Here is a 21,093-nt window from a genome sequence, read left to right on the forward strand (position 1 = left end):
TCACTTATGGAAGTCTGCAGTACAGGGATTGATCCTCAAGGAGTATTGTTCATCTGTGAACAGGGGTGCAAGTCTTACATTTACCTACTGCAGCAAGGAATTAAAAGATGGGGTTTTAGCCCTGTACACACATGAATACCGACTTCCTGCATCCACCAGTTTTTATACTGAAGAAAGAACAGGTACCGGGGTTGGGGCCAATTCCCCGTTTTCAATTCCTTTTTAAATCCAATTCTCAATTTCAAGTTTGAAAGGATTGGAAATTGAATCAATTAAAAAGGGAACAGGAACTGGGAATTGGTTTTAAAAAGGAATTGTACATTTTTTAAAAAAGTAATTGACCCCCAACAGCCCTGAACAGGTGAACGTTTCATAATGAGAAGTGACGATACTACTGCAGAAATTCTACCCCAGTTGCAAAAATCTTTATTTCTAGCCAAAAGAGTGAAAGAAATCAAACTAAGCGACACTTTAGATGCTCTTTGTGGTTTGACTGAACTACACCCAACAGTGCCAAATCGCTATAGCGTTTTCTGTTGGTTGTTTTTTTTCGGTCAGCTCAATAAATAATGGCTCAGGGCACAATAACATAACTCACCACAGGACTAGAGTTGCCAACTTCCATATGGAAACTTTCCTTAAACAATTCAGTTTTCAAAAACTGGAACCGATTCTTGGGATTATTATATTATCTATTGTACTGTATTTCATTTATTTATTTATTTTGTAACCAACATGTATATCACATGCAAAACACTCCCTACCCTGATGCATTGCAGCCATTCATAAACATCAACACTAGAAATCTTTAAGAAAGACAAACACCACCAGCCTGCTACTACTATTCTGGCCTTTGCAGATAACCATCTGAAAGTAATTTTTAAAAAGCCCTGCGAAGCGCTGAGGGCTAATGAAAACGAGCTCAGGTAACAGACCACCAAGGGATTTGTTGTCACAGCAGTTAAAAAGCAACACAGCTTTGCCAGGCTGACGCCATGTTTCGCTGGCTGTAGAATCAACAGCATCGGATGGATATTTGCTGTCTGAGAAACCATTATGAAGAATGACAAGGAGAAGCACTCAAACTGCTGTGGGGCACAATGGACAGTTGCGCATTTGACTGCATTCTGTGGGTAGCAGAAACCACAGGGCACACAAAGCCAATTAACGTTAGTGCTGTCTTTCAAGAAATTGAATGTAATAAAAAAAAAAAAAAAGAATCATCTTTTCACAACATTGAGCAACATTGTCAGTAGCACAGCAAACAGCTAAACCCAAGCTAAAATGTGTATACTCCAGCCAATTCAAGGGCCATTTTGTACAGCATGCTGTAATATTGGGGGTTGCAAGCAGGCAATATTGTATTTTTGAGGAAGATACTTACAGTTCTTCTAAGTATGGGAGGTTTTTGAAGACTTCGGCAGGCAGCTCTGTGATGTTATTCATACTGATATCCCTAGAAAAGAAACAAAAATGGAAATGGGTTAGAAACAGGATCTTACCACACACAGGCTATTCACACACACATCAGCATCAGAGGACTCCCCCCTCCCCCCACAATCAAACAGTGGCATTCTGCTCTATACAGAATGTTAACTTCTGTTTGAAACACAAGCAATAAAAATATCCTCCCCCACCCCCCCAGCCACCATTCCTTAAGGCATGTTGTAACAATCCATTGATACCTATCTGCTGAAAAGCAACCTGACCCCAAATGACAAAAGGAACAATACAGAAGTAACTCTTGTGGTCTCAGATTGCTGTGCAACTATTTTATAATAGTTATACAATTCATTTACTCCACAGAAACAGGGATTTAGAGTTATTTGTACAGTAGCTGCATTTGTCAGGATAGCACATTCATCATTCTGTCATTGGTGTCCAAATAGACATGATTTATTTTAAACCCTTTGTGATGCATCCCACCCCATTTTGCTAATACACAATGCATTGACTTAGGCAATTCTCCTACATGCCATTGCAAAATAATTGTGGATTGCGGATTGTGTTTTCTGTTTTCTGATAGGAGGACTGGTAAGCGTTACTGTCAACAGCATGACCTCAAGTTTAGTTAAATGGACAGTTAGCCATCTGTCTCCCGAGAGAACGCAGTGCAGCAGCCTAAATCAACAAGCAATGAGATAATAACGAAAGCAATACTATTAGTCCAAACAAATAGCGCCCAATTAAAACTAGCTAGCCTCCATTCGGAAGAACACACACATGCTGCTCGGTGTTAAATCACCAACTCCTTACGAGGCTCTGTGACTTGAACAGACACATGATGATTGCCTCCCTCTAAGGCACCACACTAACCCCAAACCTGAAAAGTGTGGAATAAGTAAGAAAAGGCAGATGCAACAGGGACCTGCATTAACACAATCCCAGGCCTTGGCTTAATTTCACACACAGATCACCTGAGGCTCCTACAGTAGCTCCGAATAAGTGGACACAATTTTAATTTGGATGCACAGGACATGTGCTTGCTTGAAAAAGTATGCTGGCAGCCAAACACATGTAAAAAGAATATTAAAAAAACACACACAAAAAAAAAACACATGTAGGGCACATTCTCCAGTAGCTGGTGTAATTAGCACGCAAGATCTGCCTGCATGCAAAAAGAAACGCTGGAATAGATGTCTCCCTCTCTCATCTCCCCCCCCCCCCCCCCGAAGAGATTTACTTTTCCACACGTTAGGATTGCACTGAGACAAGGAAGCCTAGCTCAAATCATTCTTTTAGGGTTGCGGGAATATCTGTATGAAATTCACAAGATGAAATGTTGGTAGTGCAATGGATTTGCCAAATAAAAATACATGCAAAAAAAATCCAATAAAAATAATTCTATTATTACAAATCTCAGGTTTCACTGGGAAGCCATCCCAAGTGCACTCGCCGTGCATGTGTGTCATGCGATGACACTGCATCAGGTTTCCTAGAAATACGGCTAAAAGTTATCTTGCTATTGAACTACAGGGCAGGAGATTTCAATGCGGCTTTCAAAACCAAACAATGCAAAATTAATTAAAAAAAAAAAAAAGCAAACACACACTAGCCGAGTCACAAGTGCGCCCCTACTGTGGTGGCAACCTTGGTGATAGCTCAGTAACATTCTTTTTCACAAATCAAATCCTGGCCGCTCCGTTTCTGTTTTATCTGCAGACGGGCTTTTGTCTTCCTTAAGGATACAGTACAGGAGATTCTGCTCTTAAGAAACCGCAGGCAACCAGGGGGCTGCCTTGTTGCCCGAACTGATGTACATTTATTACCCGACTGATAGAACACAGATCTAGGGCAGACTCTCGTGTTCCAACCACATTGTAAAGGAATTAATTTAACCAGTAAATAGTATTTTCTTTTACACAGTCACTCCAATATTTGGCCATACCGGGCATGCCGTAGATCGAGTCCAAGGTTCAAATTTCACTTTAGATGCAGTTGGCACCTCCAAAATATTTTGCTCCCCTGCCCCCTTAATGCAACACCCTATCATTTAGTACTGTATGGAAATGGATACAGAGATTTTTCTGCATCTAGTGTGTTTCACGATTTAAGAATAAATTACGGATATAACCGCTGGGAAAAATACTCAACACACTTCCCTTTTTTGATGTGTGCAGCATTAAAAAAAAAACAAAAAAAAAACAGAAGCTCGTCAAAACGAGCTAATTCTAAAACCCTACATCCTGTGGCTTGGATCCAGAGGCTTTAAACACTTGCTTGAAGTTGCAGAGTGCAATTGCAGTTTTTATTGGTCTCACCTGTAACCAATTGCTATAATAAGTTTTGGCCTGTGACTCAATGGGATTCTGTTACCCCCCTAATTAACTATTGAGGTATACAGAATATTGTATAGGGTGCTATACAATACAAGCCAATACACTCCACAGTATCTACCTATGAGTGGGTGAAAACCAACCAAAGTAAAGCTTGTTTTAATGAGATGCCTTTCATTCCGATAAAGAATCAATATCAGGGTCTACACAAACACACACTGTATAGACAAGGAACGTGTAAAACTATTTCAAGTTATTATATAATTGAATGGAAAAGACAGCATAGAATGTCCAATTACTATACTGTAAACAGTTGTGTGTTTCGCATTTAAAGATTGCATTGTTTAGAAATGTGAACGTCCCCCCCCCCCCCCCCCAAATGCATCAAAGCTGTGTTTTGTACTGTTGTTATATGTTTGATGGCTCCTGTTGGCATGAATAATATAGGCAATGCAAAACTTGCCAGATATTATGTGCATGATATTGCGCCTGTGTCAATTTATGTACTGTACAGGAGTCTGCATGCATTACTGGTCTGTAGCTTTGTATATGGAAACAGGAAAGCCAAGGTTGTGATGTTCAAACCACAAATCACTACTTAAGCCAGCACTCCTAGACAGTAAAGCCTTGCTGCATGTGGTTGTGCAATTAAGAAATAAAGAGATGCAAAAGAAGATCTGCCCATCTGAAAGCATTATCCAACATTATCCAAGCAAACATTTAAAAAAAGATTGTGTATGCAAGTCTGAGGTTTTCAGAAGCGTGCCCGTCCCTGTGTTTCAAGACGTTGCAGCAATTGTTCGGTGAAAACTGCCAATCCCTGGAGAATGACAGCTGAGAATAACTCCTGTTCCCTCTGTCTGGAAGTGCCGCAGAGCTTTACAAAAACCCTCTGTGACACACAGAGGATCGTTTCATCACAGCACATTTTAAACCCCTGGAAAAACCTCTGTATCACTTGCTTGTTGAAAGATAATAACGTGTAATGCTGTAGACTCCATTCAGATCCAATTAAGACAGCTGGGCCTATGCAACTGAAGCTTCAGTTTGCTTTTCGTCTTTTAGAACCAACCGTTAAAGGCAAACTGACCCCTTTTTAATAGATTTGTGTGCATTAAGTGGGAACTGGCCAAACCATTTTTGTTTTACAATATAACGCCTGTTCTCCTTTACAACTCTGCAAATGTAAATGCAGTCCAGGAGGTGTGATGGTCATTGGAGTCCAGTTCAGAGTAGAGAACAGCTTCATTTGCAGCCTCAATAAGGCATGGTTCCAGTACCCAGGAGGTGCTACAGTAATATGAATATTGCTATGTAGCCGACTTATTTTAAATGGAGCCCAATTACAAAAACAGCATGTTGCTCCTAGACCCACTGGGAGCATTTACTCCACTCCAGCATTACAATTACATGAGCTAATTCCATTCCTCGAATACTCAGTCTCTGCCTCCGAGATGAATGAACATACATGTCAAGTCCTCAAGTCAAGAGGACCGCTTATCGGTCACTATAAAAAACACTTGTTTGTGTGCTGCAGGAGAGAGATAAGTTCATTTCAGTCATTCAAATGCATGGTCTGTGCATGCTGTGCATATTATGCCATATCAGAGTACATACAGTTGTCTTACTCTCAATGAGTGCATTATCAATTGCAACAACCAGTTCACTTGTGCATTAAAAAAGCAGCAGGATGTGTGCGATATCTTTTGGTGAAAAATGTTTTTTTACAAAACAAGAACAAAATTTTAATAACTGGAACATCACTGCCTTTGATATCATATAACCTAATTTAAAAACCTGACAGCTTGATTATTACTTTTCTGCTGCGTAATTAGTTATTTTCATAACTTTTTCTTAACCCATCAAATTCCATTGTCCTCATTTGAGTATTAGGAGTATTTTTAACTAGCATCTACCGGTTATTAACGTTCTCTTTAACTATATTGTTATAACTTCTTAGCAGCAAAACGCAAGTCTAAATGTAACTGTTAATTCTGCATTTATAGCCCTTCAGATGCTTTTATGATGCCTCAGTATAAAATAAGAAAACTGCAACCTAAAAATTATACATTTCTTGCTGTTTTTCCTACCCACAGTGATGATAAAGCTCAATTTTCAACGTGCTGAGCTTCATAGCTGGTATGAAATTTCACTGGTCTGATTACAGGCACGTCGAACTTGAACGTCCTCGAAATAGGACGTTGGGAATATGTTGTAAATATGCCTGTCAATACATAAATACAGCTTGTGTTCTGATTTTTTTCCAATAAATGAATTTGGTACGTAAGAGGTGATCTACAGTAATGAACCACATGGGAGCCTTGACAACGACCAAAACAAAAATAATAATATTATAATTAGCCTGCACAGTACCAACATTAGCATTCGAAATTGTGATATGCCACTTTAAACAGCATCTCCTCAAATTAAATGCTGCTGTTGGCTCAGAACATTGGTGAATGCACAACATCTGGAACAAAGCTTAGTAAATTCTTGAGGACGGAGATAGCTGCTAGATTGGTCTGTGAACAATGGCATGCTCACGTTGGCCTGCGGAATGCATTGTTCTGTGCTGTGCCACTGGTGTCAATGTCTTGTGTTGCAAGTGCTTAGGAAAGTTAGCTCAGGTGCTCTCTGATCATTCTGCCATGAAATCCTCAAAAAAAAAAAAAATACTTACAAATGCTCATCAGCATTACAACGAATACTTTGATCAAATGGACAAACATGTGCTGTACCCAAAAAGATTCTGGTAACCCTTATACAAGTTTACCATGGCATTTTTCCAATTTTACCATGCTTTTCCCCCCGTGGTTGTACTATACAATCGTTCACCATTTTTTTTTTTTTTTTTAAATACCTCGCTATTCTTTCCGATGCTTACCTATGCTTTCTCACACATTGCAATGCTTTTACTGTGGGAATCCTGAGCAATGCCATGTCAGTTCGGTGGTTACATTTTTGCGTTTTGCTTCACTGGCCGCTTCATCCCAGTCTCCCTCTGGAAGTTTGTTGAAGATTTACAGCTGCTGTATCCCAGCATTCCACTTCAGGGAGTGCTCACAGCTTCCCCAGCTCAGTTCTGTTTCCATTTCAAATACAGACAGCACCAGCACATAAACCTGCAGAGCTGCACCCATTAACCAGAGCGCACTTTACACCAGGGTGGTATAGAAAAGGTAAATGACGTGCATTCGGCACCTTAACTGAAACCTACCACAAACATTAAAACCACCGGACTGGTGCCACTGTATTCACTCTAACTCCTGACAGAAGTGTAAGCAGCATGTACAGTATTCAAATATACAAACCTGCATCACAGCTGACAATACAACATGCTATAAATAACGTGTCAGTGCTGCTGGACCACCGCTGGCATATCACAGCTTGATTTGGATGGAGCACTGCACTGCAGCCAGTCTTACAGAGTGGAAAAGTTCTGCTTTTTTGGCCTATAGCCACACACCTACAGTATGCTGTACTGTTGATGCTGAAAGCCAACCTATCACTGAGGAATAGAGAGAGATAGATAGACATAGATAGATTAGATAGATATAGATAGAGATAGATAGATAGATAGAGAGACCCACAACATTGAGAATTGTTTTTTTTTGTAGTTCCTAGTAATTATTTGATGGTTGCCAGAAGTCTTAAATTAATATCAGCTGGTTATGAAGCTATCCTAGACGGGTCACAATGCTATACACACTGGGAGGTAAAAGGCTCTTTTATGCAAACATAATCCTCACTGTGCTTTTAACAGGTCTGCTATCCATCAATGACAATGACTGCGTTTAAAATCAGGTGCTGCAGAAAGTGTGGGATGTATACAGGGCCATTAGGGTCTGGTCTGATTTTTAAACAAACTGTCCCGTTGATAAAGCGCTCAAGGCGGTTTTAAGATGTCTTTCTGACAGCCGTCATTACAAACCAGTCCCCAGGACACAGACACAGAATCCTTTAAGATTAAACTCTGGGAAACTGGGATTAGGCAGCATAGTACTCCAGCAGCTGAGTGCTCAAGACTGCTGGGGGTTGGAAATAAAATTAAAAAGATGGGTGGGGTTTCAGGGTATCTTGGATAATGATTAATCATACCTAAATTGTTCAAATTACATTTCAATTCAGTAAATGAAAAGGAAAACAATAACATGGGTTAATTCAAAAGGGTATAAATTGCAACTTGAATTACGTATCCATTTGTGAATGGAGTGTGCATACAATCAATTTTGTGGATTGCACAATGACTGTCGCAGGTTTGCTAGTTTAAAATGTGGGTCACTTCACTTGTGTGGTCTGGGATTCCATAACTACTGTAGGTTCTACCGGCTAAAACATACAAGTCCAACTGTATTGCTGTATTTATTTTTGTAAAATAAAATGACACTTATTACATGTGTATAGTATTGGGCACTTCAAATAATAACTTTGGATGTCCATTAAAAAGCAGTAGAGACAGCTGTGTGTTATTTACCTATTATTTTATCAACGCTGTTAAATATTAAAGAATTTAGGAAAACTAATAATATTTGGAAACACAAAGATTTGTATTCCAGCGTGACTCCCAATCAACATTAGTTTTCATAAATAAAAACAAGTGTTAAGAAAACATGTTGAGTGGAATCCTATTGCAAAACAAGATCTTGACTTCAGTTAGTAATGCCAGCCTTCTCATTGTCACTGCCATGAACAACAATGTGGTTATGAGCGTCTCAGTAAACACGACCACAGGCAGTGAATTCTAATCAGGTCGAGTTCGCAGGCCTGCAACCTTTGCGGGTCTCTGATTACACATGGGGGCTCGGCTATTGAGCAGTGCAGAACAGCAGTGGCACTCGTGCCCTGAAAGATGTGTGAAAACACGGAGCAATGACTGGAGCCAGAAGTGCCCATACCGTATGATAAAAAACAAACTATGGAGGGTAGGTCTGCTTCACCAAGCCATTTAGAAAATGAAGTGTGCCTCATTGCTCTACCCTACTGCAAAAAACAAACAATTACAATCAATGGAGAAAGAACTCAGGAGGGAGGCATAGAAACTGACTGGGTTCAAACAAGGGGTCAATAAAGGTTTTAATGGGTCAATGACACTTTTAGCTTCATAATGGCAGGTCATTTGCCAGAAGTGGTCGGTCACTCAGTTAAGGCAAGGAGACCGTCTCCTAAGCCGTCTCCTTGACTGAAATCAATTTCTTAAACCTTTAGCTCGCCGTCAATTTCTGAAGACAGACCCAACTGCTTAGCTAGTAAAAAGCAATTTTATAAAAACACGAGTGTTGCAAAAAAAAAAAGAAAGTAGTGTAGTTTAAAATTAGTCTCTTGCTTGTATTTTAATCTGACTGCATCCTTGCCAAGCCAGAAATAGCAGGACTGTGTGATATTATTCACTGAATGAAGGATCTGCGACTGGGAATCAGCTTCAAAGCTAAATTAGGCAATGAGCAGAAAGGGTTTCCACTGTGGGCTGAGCTTTGCACAAGGGGGTAGGATGTTTTTATGTGTCGCCAACCAGTAGCTTCGACAGTTGCCTCATATTACATTGATCGTACTGAACTTTGTATTGCCAACCTAAATTCATAAAACAGCAGCATCAGAGATCCAACTCGCTCAAAGGGCAATGAAGGTTTGCATTTCTTACACATACTGTACAGAGAGCAGAACAGCAGCATTTGAATTCAGTTTCTCCACACAGTCCCAGAATAAAGCAGAAAAAAAGGATTCTACACTCGCTTTAGCATTTAGGTTCAGTTTATCATGTGGCTTATTCATACTGTTGTATAGCAAGACATGAACGCTTTTTGTGGACTTGACAGGTGACTATTTAAAACCAGAGGAATGGGTGAAAGTGCTACGCAAAAGGAGTCTTAATTCCATTCATGTAATAATAATAATAATAATAATAATTACTCACTACCTAAAGCCCCATTGAGTAAAGCTACATTCCAGAAAACCAACAATTAAATGTTATCAGAATCAATGACTTGTTGCACGCGAGGGCTCGTACACAATGAGCCATGCATTCTGCTGAAACGCTTCAATAATAAAGAGTGCGGCTGTTCAAGGTAACTGGGGAGATGGGAGCATGGGGGAAATCGGCAAATTAAAAAGGGCTAAGCACTGGCCTTGCAGGCCTCAATTAAAACATTAACTGGTCTTGTAACACTGCTGCTACTGAAATGATGTCAATACATTGCTTATATCTCAGTACTGGATTAAAATAAATAAATGGCAAAGAAACAAACATGGAACTGAACTTCATAAACCCACATTTATTTACTCTGCCCACAGAACTGAGTTGGCTCTGCTACACCTGTTGAGTTGGTGTCAATAGGTAGCTGGTACAAAATGATATGCTGCAAGTGCATGGTTTTCATTTTAAATCCAGAGTCTAAAATTAAAAGGAACACAGCTGTTTAACCTCACTTGGGCAAATAGTATTTCTGTCTTTAAAAACAGCTCACTAAAACTATAACTGCACCTAGTATCCCAGCAACTACAACATGAAACGCATGCTGAATTTATGTCACATACTTCTGTATGTGCCATTAATTACGAGAACACCTGGTGTGGATAAAGATGTATTATTTATAACCAATAAAAAAATTATATATATATATATATATATATATATATATATATATATATATATATATATATATATATATATATATATATATAAATATATATAATACAATCGCATGCAGATCTGGATCAATCCAAGGGAGTTGCTGTTTCCCTCTCTGTAGTTTTCTACAGTTAGATTGTGTGTGTATGTGTGTATATATATATATCACACACACACTGTATATTCATATAGATTTCAGCGATTGTTTCCAATTGAAAAATAAACATGCATACTTGCCAGCAGTCTACTGCCATCATGCCACACTGTCCACTTCAATCCAAACCTCAAAAAGTAGACATGACTAACTCAATAATGACAAGACTGAAATACCCATATTAAAACAATGAAATTCTGCAAATGGCAGTATGTATCATTATGCGTTACGTTTGCAGTTTAAGTTTTAAAGTAAAAAATATATATATATATATATATATATATATATATATATATATATAAATTTAAATACTAACTGAAACATTATAAACCAATGGCTTGATACACAGTTTCAATACTCTGAACTGCCCCAATAAGAAATCCTGCATTATCCTGCATTATCCTGCAATAAGAGAGTTTAGTAAAAGAACTGCTGCATGCTGCGTTTCAGCTGGTTTTCAAGCCACGCAAGTTGTTTCATTGAAAATCGCCTTCATGCGGTTTGCACGCAGAGTCCGTCATTCAGCTTGGATACAGGAACTCTGATCCCCTGGCTCCCAGTCTGTGGTTCCAAACACTGAGCCACATTTGCTCCTTTTTAAACCTTTCTTCATAAGCAGGAATAGGAAAAAACAGATGTGAACTGGAGTCACTAGGTCACATTGCATTGGTGACCAGGCTTAGATTCCGATGTCTAACTGGCTTCCAGTTGTCCATCTGTTATAGCCCAGTCGCACTCCACATGTGAAACACCCCCAGCCCCTTTATCACCAGCAGGAGATACCCTGAAGAATAAAACGCGTCAAACAGTTTTTGCACAGATTTCATGGGAAACAATGCATGTAACGGGACACTTTGGAAATTTGGTGTAAAATCTATAGCTGGAGGACAGCACACAGCTCTCCATTCAGAAATTAGGCCGGCACAAGGGCCCTTTGTTTACCCACAGACTCGAACAGGACTGAATCATTAAAAGGCAATGTTAGTTTTAATTTGGTTCTGGGCAAAAGTAGCCAATGAGAGTTTATACTTTCAACCCTCCAATAAATACTTAAAACACTAAAACTATTGCACTCTGGAGCAACTGCAATTACAAACACCACAGAATCCATTCATAGCGCGATTTACAAATTAAAATGCATTCTGGTTTCACTCTAACCCAGGCTATGTGAATATAAAATGTAATTTTTAATCTTCATTTATTTAGGTCCACAGCGACACAGAGTACATTTAAATATATATTTTTTAAATGGAATAATCTATTCCAGTGGAATTTTAAATATAACAATGAATCTATGAACTGCAACGATTGTGTGTGCACCCTTTGCTTCACTTTTCTATTTATAATGGAGCATTAAAAAAAAGTTTGTTTAAAAAACCACAATATTTTTATTTTTCTGGTCCCTACATATAAAGGTGTGCAGTTGCAGAACTCCTGCTGCATTTCTGCACAAATCAGAACTGACTGAAAATAGACACTTCACTGGCTGCAGCTGGCCCAGTGGAAAAAAAAGACTCAATAATTGTCTTCTTTCACCTCTGTTAAACACGAACAAAAGTGTCATTCAGCTTAAAACGGACAGAATGCACCAATGGATGGTCAACTAGCCGAGCCGACCGGCTGGAACAACAATAACCCTGGATGTTGTTTTTTTTTCTCTCTCTCCCCCTCGTCTTTGTTTAGCATTTCAAAGGCCTTAATTAAGACCTGCACAACGCACCACCAAGGGTTTTTCTAGAACGGGTCTGGCACACTGTTTAGTAGCTGCAATTTAATAAATTTTTTAAAAACAGTTGAAGGTTCCACTTTAGGTCTGTTTTCCAAATGCAAAAGCATGTTTGTTTATATCTGCCATACTCTATTTTAGCTTGAACACTCTTCATACATCCTGTTATTGAAGTGGGCAGCTGTACTCTATAGGGCACTTGCTTCTTGGTAAAAAACAAGTATGTAGGAACTATTACACACACCACCTTTCCTTTACAATTCTTATGCTATATATAAAATGGTAAAATGTTTCAGCTGTGCATTAAATCAACACTAAAATAGACAGAGGCTGGAGTGTATTTTTATTTTCTTTGTTGATACAGCTCTATCTGGTCTCCATTTAAAAACTCCCTGTTCGGTTTGAAAACAAACAGGTGAAACAAGAGGCGAGGAGGCCCATTGACAAGGGGGGGAAATAAACTGAAATAATGACAAAACTGTAACGTAATCCCTGACTGTCTGTGCAGATCCAAGAGCGTCTAGCAAGAACACGACAGTTGAAGCAATCCCCAGTCTCCTTGTGTCTCTAATGTGATGGGTTTCTTCTTATTCATGGTTCACCACAGTAAAAGGGGTGGGGCAGAGATGCAGGGGGAATGCTCAGCAGGAACAAACACCTAACAAAGCCATCATTCTGGGGAGTCATTTTCAGTGTGTTAGACAGTATTGGGGTCCCCCAGTAAAACCCACAGCGAGTGAGAGACAGAGAGAGATCCCAGTCAGTTACCATGTGGACGACTCAGTGCAGCCAAGCTTGATAAAAAAAGAAGCACTTCCAAGACTTAGTGAAAAGAGACACACACACACACACACTACAAAGCAACAATCCTTTAGTGGGGCCTGCAGATACTCCATATCCTACAATAGTCAACCACAATGAGCTTCTCTCTCTCTCTCTCTCTCTCCCCTCAAGGGGGCTACACTCCCAGTGGAAGACACAAGCAGCACAGAGCAGATGCCAAGGAAATGGACGGATGTCTGCATGCAATGTATGGAAAGGGATTTAACTTTTATTTTTAAGGCTCCATTTGGCAATGATTGGTGTAAAACATTCCCTGGAAAACTTTGTGAATGCTCTGCCCACACGCTGTGCTGGACTACCAGGACTTCATTATTATTATTATTATTATTATTTATTTCTTAGCAGACTCCCTTATCCAGGGCGACTTACAATTGTTACAAGATATCACATTATACATTATTTCACATTATACAGATATCACATTATTTATTTATTTTTACATACAATTACCCATTTATACAGTTGGGTTTTTACTGGAGCAATCTAGGCAAAGTACCTTGCTCAAGGGTACAACAGCAGTGTCCCCCACTGGGGATTGAACCCACAACCCTCTGTTCAAGAGTCCAGAGCCCTAACCACTACTCCACACTGCTGCCCTTCATTCAAGGAAAACCTGCTTTATCAGGCTTGACCATCTTGGCGCTTGCCCTAAATTACCCTTCAGTACCAGCTGGTACTTTTTTGTTCTTTTACTTAACCCTTTCATTGATGTCGGCAGCCCCCCCCCCCCCACCAATATTTTGACTAAATACTTCAAAGCATTTTTTTGTTTGTTTTTTTTCAATCCTAATTGCCAGTTGATTCATAACGAAAGGAGAGGCCTGAATTGCACACACAAGGAATTTATGAATGAGGATTGTTAGCGATGTGTCCTACAGCAAGAGAAACAGAGACAGGAAGGAAGGAAGGAAGGTGTCAGCTTCTATTGCACAGATCACTGAAGTCTATGTAATTTTCATCTTAGTAGATCATATCTGCAGAGTACAAACAGGTCGGGTGTCTCCCGGTTAGCAAAGGGAGATAGTGGATAAGACACAGAGTGCAAATCCAATTTCAAGCTGGCCTGACGGCGAGATCTTATCTGGGATCCGGCTGTTGTTGAGCGACTGAAGACACAGGAGACATAAAATCAAAAAATTGAGATGGCACAAAGAGAATGACAGCAGCTTTAAATGTTCCTTAAGCTGTTGCGTTTACCAAGGCATTAAATACTTGAGACCCTGTTCGTCTGAAACCATCTAGACTTTCATTCTAGATCACACCTGTGTTGTATATATCTGTGTTGTTTCTCCATTAGAAAGCCTATGCACTGTTTAAACCCAATAAACCCTGCGTCTCTACAGTCTGGCGCAATATTATTTTTTGCAACTGACTGTGTCTAAAGCTTTTCTTTTATGTGTTTCTGCTTCAGAAAGCAAGCACCACACACCGGAGACAAATCAAACAGAGATTTTCTGCCACATCCCCCAAGTACTGATTGAATCAGAGTTCAGAGGGATGATGCCGAAATGACCAGAGTGTGGTGCACAGGTCAGAGCGACCCTTCAACCCCTACCTCCTTCCTGCTATTCGAAATGTGTGGGCTGCCTCTTATGCTGCATCCTAACCTGGCTAGACTTTGCAATAGGGTCGGGATTTATTCCTGTTTTTCAATTCCAATTCCTTTTTAAAATCAATTCCCAATGCCTTCAAAGGACTAACCTGGCTAGACTTGGCAGTCGGTTTCAAAGGAATTGGAATCGATATTTTAGAGACACTGGTAATTGTTGTGGTTGTCCAACTGCTTTCATTTGAAGCCAATTTAAGTGATCAGCAGCGACTTCAATTTAAAGTAATGTGTTGCCACTGTGAGAAGCTCATGTTTAACTGAATACTGCTAATTGAACTTTTGAGCAAAACTGTATTGGAATTAATTCATTGATGTTAAAAAGGAATTGGAAATGGAACTGGAATTTAAAAACAGGAATTTGACCCCAACCTTGGCTTGCAGTATCCAGTAAGCTGGCATTGCTGCCCGCTCCTCCTCCCCTCAGAGAAAGGGTAATAAAATGCAGCCGGCAATAAAATCAGAGAGGCAAAATGAACAGCAGCTCCCATTACCGCTAAACAGCGAGACAAAGCAAAAATGTACCAGTCTTCTTTCACTGCACTGCTGTAAACCAATTAACACCATCTAAACCTTAATAAGCTGCCCCACCTACACCACCAGGCATGGCCTGAGGACAGAGGGGAGCCAGGGGGACCAAGCCCCACTCAGCCCCCTGTACAGACACGCAAACAAGGCCAGGGTTTAAGCGGATTTAAAGCAAACAGCCCTATCAGGTGTCAAGCGAGGAGGAAAGTAATGGGTCCTGGTTCACTTTTAATTAGCCTGTAGTCGTAAATATGACATTACTATAACTCTAGGTAAAGTCTCCAAGATCAAACTGGATTTGTTTTATTAAAATGTGTAACTTTTCTTTTTTTTTTTTTTTAATTATAAAATTATTTTTTTTAATTCAACAGCTAATTATTTTTTTTCAAACACCAGTTACATTTCTAAAATGAATTTAAAAAAAATATAAATACTTAAGACTACTTGCTGTACAAGCCCCCAAAAATAGTCTGAGTTGTTTATTTGTGGTCTGGTAAAATTAGTGCGTTTTTATTTTCTGAAAATATCGTGCTGACAACGATTTGGAGCAAACACTTTCAGAACTCACGCCTGCTATTACACAATGAGAGAGGTAGGAAAATGTTCAATCCATTGGTTATTGGACTTTGAAAATGGTAATGCGGCACACGTTACAAAACCACAACAAACCTTCTGGGAAAGGTTAGCTTCCAAATCCTTTAGTTGAAAATGGAAATAAAACAACCTTCTGACATTACCCTCTATTTTTTGGCAATGCAACACAACTGCCTTGTCTCTAGGTTGGGTCATGTAGGCTCCCAGACAGCCAGCAGCCAAGCAGAGTGGATTTTAACCCTGGACTACACTGAGCCAGCAGTGACCCTCTGCCCTACTAAATGCATTAATCCTACCTGAAGACAGGCTAAACCACCGTCTGCTTCAGGGGTGTTCCAGGGAACTCATGCAAAAGCAATTTGTCGGCCTTTATTTGCCACATTGTTCAGATTAACAAGAATAGTAGTTCTTGAAGTTCTAGATTTATGCCGACCCAGCCTGATTGGAATATGAATTTCCTCTCATCAGGGGCCATTTTACTGCTGTAGTGCCATACAGAGACTGTAAACTGACAATAAAAATGTGACTTCTTAAAAAGCTACGAGTATCAGCACACCCCTTATGACACCTCCACTTTAACCTTTGAAGCTGGGACATGCATCGTTAACAGGGACAAAACTAAGCTCTACATGCAATAGCAGCCTGGTTTCACTGCATAATGCATCAAACCTTCAACCATGTGTTTTGATTTATTTACCTCAAGCTCTGCAGAAAGATTTCAGTGACAGCATGACTGTGTTTGACAGCCCTGTTGCACTCAGCTGTCTGCTTGTCAGAGGTGTCCATTACATTAGTGGATGATGCTCCGGGCAGCACCTGCACTAGCTAAGCTAACATACTGACTGTTCAGAAAAGGGTGGCGGGGGGGAGAAAGGGGTCAGAAAGGGCAATTACTGAAAGGAAATATCTCACTGAGCCAAGGAGAATAATTAAAACGTGCGTGTGTGAGAGAGAGAGAGAGATATGCATGACAGCAAGAACACGATCAATGGCTATAGTCATAAAGCATTAGTGACCAAAGCATTTACCTCTATGCTAATGATACCCTTGGTTCAAGCACACTACACATTTCACTAGGGATGTTCACAGAGAGTCCTTGCTTTTCTCTTTTGGCATGAGACACACAGCTATTACCAGAAAAGCACTTTGGCTACTGCTGAACACTTGCCGGGTTTGCCAGCGGTGAGATGCCAAAAAAAAAAAAAAAAGAGCAAAAAGAAAATACAATGCAGATAAGCAGGCAAGCAGACAGACTGCTGCTTTTCACCTGGTAAATAAGTCACAGATTCAGGCTCCAGGACAGCCAATGGCTCATGGTAAACAGTTATGCATTTTAACACAGGAATGAGGTTTTGCCCTTGAAACACCAATGCAAACAGAACATATATTAGAGGCCCTATCAAACATTAACAGGTAGTTCAGTGCAGGCTCCTCATGTTTTTAACCAGACAAGATATTGCCTTTAAGCATACTACAGCAATATTAATACAAACACCAACTAAAAAGTACCCAGGAAGAAAGCATGTTCACACTTGCTAGGTGTATAAATCTTAATGTTCTTCAGCATGTCCTTTTAGATGCCACATACAGGGATACAGATATAGGTATTGAATGTGCACTTTGCAAGATGTCCAATATGCATTTCACTGCAAGAAGCATAAAAGAAAGAATACAAGACCACAACAGAAATCCTGTGGCATGTAGCAAAGTTACTGCTGGAATGTGAAAATGTGATCCTTTTACTGTTGCTGAGACATAAGCAAAAGCATTTACCATTACCTGCCATTTATAAATCTCTACCTAGATGAGACTGTGCACCCTTGTGCAGTTTAATGAGCTTGTTAAGATGCCACATTAGGTTTGAGCACTCCAGCTTTGCTCTCTGGCTTGGTGAATTAAATTAAGTTCTGGTGTGCTCAGTTTTGAGAGGTAAAACCACCACCCCAACTTGCAATGCAAGAGAACATGCATACAAATAAAACTCTTCATAGTACCTCGGGACTGTTGCCAAGAGCATACTGTACTGCAGTTAATGAACCAGTTATTATAAAAACAGGTAAAAAATAAATCACATTTTAAACATTTGCATAAACAGGCATACCATCATCATCATAAAAAAAAAAGGCCTAAAACAAACAATCTTCAGGGCTGGTTTCACAGATCGCGATTAGCACTAATCTTGGACTATCTAATGCTGTATTAATTAAGGCAGTCCAAGATTCATCATAAGGTCTGCAAAACCAAATATTTTATAGCAGACTGCTGGGGAAAAAAAAAAAAAGTTGAAGGACCTGTGGATCACAATCAAGCGTTTCCATTGCAAATCTATAACACCCAAACCCAGTCCTCCCTGGTGCAGCTTTGCTTTAGGAAAACGTGTGGAAGAGACGTCTGTCTGTTTAAGGTCAACCGTTGCTTATAAAAATCTCACGTCCAGTTGTAGCCTCTCAAAATATTTCTGCTCCCATCGAGAGAGAGAGAAAGAAAGAAAAAGAAAGAAAGGAGAGCGCCCTGGCTGGAGCAACCCTAACACCCGTGTCATGTGACAAGTTCCCCAGGTTGTCAGGGGTTGCGGGGGAGGTGACGTTGAAGGATTCCATATGTTTTTAGTTGCCGACACGGTTGTTGAAAGTAGAGCCACATCAGACTCCCCACTGGAGGCAAAGAGATCAGGGTCCAGGACTGGCTATTGAGACCCAGCCATGCAGAAACTGAACTGCTGGCTTCACAGGGTTGAGGAAGGGGGAGGTTGTTTACGTTCATATACAGAAGATTCTTGCTTTCTAGTAGTTTTACAGCTGCGAGGGACCAGGGCCCAAGGAGATCAAGTAATGTGTACTGGAACCAGGATCACTTAGTTCCTTGTCCTCCCTGTTAAACCACAGCGCCACATTCCTTCATTGGAGCAATTAGCCTATCATGTTCCTATGTGAAACAAGCTCTGTTGAATATCTTCACACACTCAAAGCATCGAAAGGGCAAAGACTAAAACAACCCTAGTTGAATTGTTAATTTAGGATATAAAACTTAGCACCACACAATGCAGTGTTTAATACTAAACCAACATTACAATTTGATTTTTTAAAAAGTGTTTTACTTAACGGTTCTCTTTTTTTCTTTTAAAACAAATCTTGTTTTACAATTAACCACACTCAGCACACTTTGTGCTTTCACTGTACCACCAAAAAAAAAAATCTGCCAACTTCCTTTATATTAAAAAAAATAATAAATAAATAAAAAAAAAAGCACCAGAGGGCATACTGTGCTAATCTATTGTCAGGGCCTTGCAGATGCATGCTGGTAATCAAAACAGCTTTTGTACCTGAAAATAATGCAGAGTGACAGCAGTATGAAATAGTAATTATGTGGAATTATCTGAAATAATAGCTATATGATTGTTACCCGAGGGACTCCACCTAGACTCAGTCTTCACTAATGAGCTAAAGTAGTGGCTTCTCTACACGCAAACGCAGCCCTTTAAAGACAGAGGGTAAGGGGTAAGGGGGCAAGGGGCAAGGGGGTGCATCAGCTCCAAGTTACCTCATTTGTCAATGTTGTTTTATAATATTGACTGGAGCCATGAAATGTCACATACAATATTACACCGGTCACAACAGAAACTGTATGCCTGCCACAAGTTATTTAGGGCATGGCAAATTGCTGCAGAAAACTCATCACTTGAAAAAGTGCTTAAAAGAAAGCCTGCAGGGTTGTATCTTACCTGAGGAAAACAAAAAGCAATTAACATGTAAAACCAAACAAGCTTTGAAAAAAGATAAATCATTTACAACAGCACCATTATGTATCAGGGTTTACTTTTTTTCTGTTAATGCATTTGCATTTTGCTGACTCAATGGATAGATGCCAGTCTATCTACAGTATTTAAACAGGAATGGTCTTGGATCTCAGAGCGATATTTCCATTTCAATTGCGCCATCTTCAAAAAGCAGCATCTCAGTCACTAAGAAGCTAAAGCAAGCGATTAAGAAGTGTAGCAATAGTTATCCCTTGATAGATTATAAGGTGGAGAACAAATTACAAATCTCAGGTAATTCACTGATTTATAAATCCCAATAACCCCCTGGCACATTGGGCATTACCAGATGTTGCCACCCTCTGTGCCAGGTTTCACTGCTTTAGTATCCTTCCATTCATCAGAGTGGAAGCTGGTCACTCTACAAGACGAGCTAAATATTACCAGTTTAAAAAAAGGTAACACTTTACATAAAGTGTCTCTAATTATTGTGTATTTGCATAGTAGTTACTTAGTAAACGCATGTGTACTTACACAATTACAATGTTATTATGCATAGTTACAGTGTACTTAATGTGTAAATGTTTTTGCACCATATATGCAAGTACACAATGTATCAGAAAATGGTCAGGGTTATAGATCGGGCAAAAAGATACACATTAAGTACATTGTAACTATGCATAATAACATTGTAATTATGTGCAAGTACACCTCTATTTTCTAAGTTACTACCATGTAAATACACAGTAATTAGAAACACTTAATGTGAAGTTTCATTGATTATAAAAAAAAATGTATTTAAAAAATCCCCAGTTTTGACTGGCTACTGACACATCCTTTGATTTATGGTATTGTTTGCAGCCTCACTGTAACCTTTGCCTATAATAAACTTGTCAGTCATTGGTAATTAGCAGCTGGCATTTTAGACAGGCGTATTTCGCCAGAAGTCCCGCATTCCTGGCCTAAAACAAATAACCCATCTTAACCCTGTTTAGGAGACTCCAGTAAAAAAAATAGCAACAAGAATCACATGCTCTCCCAACATGCAAATATATCACATCATGTGACAAGTCATTTCAGTAGCATATTAAATCAAGAGTAGGCGTAGCGTTCAGATTAAAACAGGTATCGTTTATAACAGCACCGCGATCATACCAGTACACCCGTTTAACACCCCATAAACAAGTGTGCGGGTACTTGAGCAGGCGTGCAACTGTGGAATGCAGTTCTCTCAACTATTAAAGAGTGGATTTATCCCTGACCTAAATAAGAAAATGCTGGTCTCTATTTGCTCATCTTCTTTAAATGTAACTGTGTACGCTTAACGGCCAGCGGATGTTGCACAAGTTCGTTCAAACTTCAGCGTCCAAACCAAACATCATAAATATTATATATATTACTTTCAAATGCCCTGTGCCACCACATAGCACAAGTCAAATGTTCTTTAAGAAGGACACCGCCAATTATTTTGAAAGGAGAACCTTGGT

At 39.6% G+C, this 21,093-nt stretch overlaps 1 protein-coding gene across 1 annotated transcript in view; it reads right to left on the bottom strand.

The window, feature by feature from the left end:
- LOC117434997 (leucine-rich repeat-containing G-protein coupled receptor 4-like) overlaps nucleotides 1-21,093 on the bottom strand; it is a 49,192-nt gene that overhangs the window by 26,362 nt on the left and 1,737 nt on the right. Inside the window, exon 2 of the mRNA XM_034057814.3 lies at nucleotides 1,385-1,456. Coding sequence (XP_033913705.3) covers nucleotides 1,385-1,456 — 72 coding nt within the window. The remainder of the gene's footprint in view (nucleotides 1-1,384; nucleotides 1,457-21,093) is intronic.

This window comes from Acipenser ruthenus, chromosome 28 (genome assembly GCF_902713425.1).
Source record: "Acipenser ruthenus chromosome 28, fAciRut3.2 maternal haplotype, whole genome shotgun sequence".
Lineage (NCBI taxonomy): Eukaryota > Metazoa > Chordata > Actinopteri > Acipenseriformes > Acipenseridae > Acipenser > Acipenser ruthenus.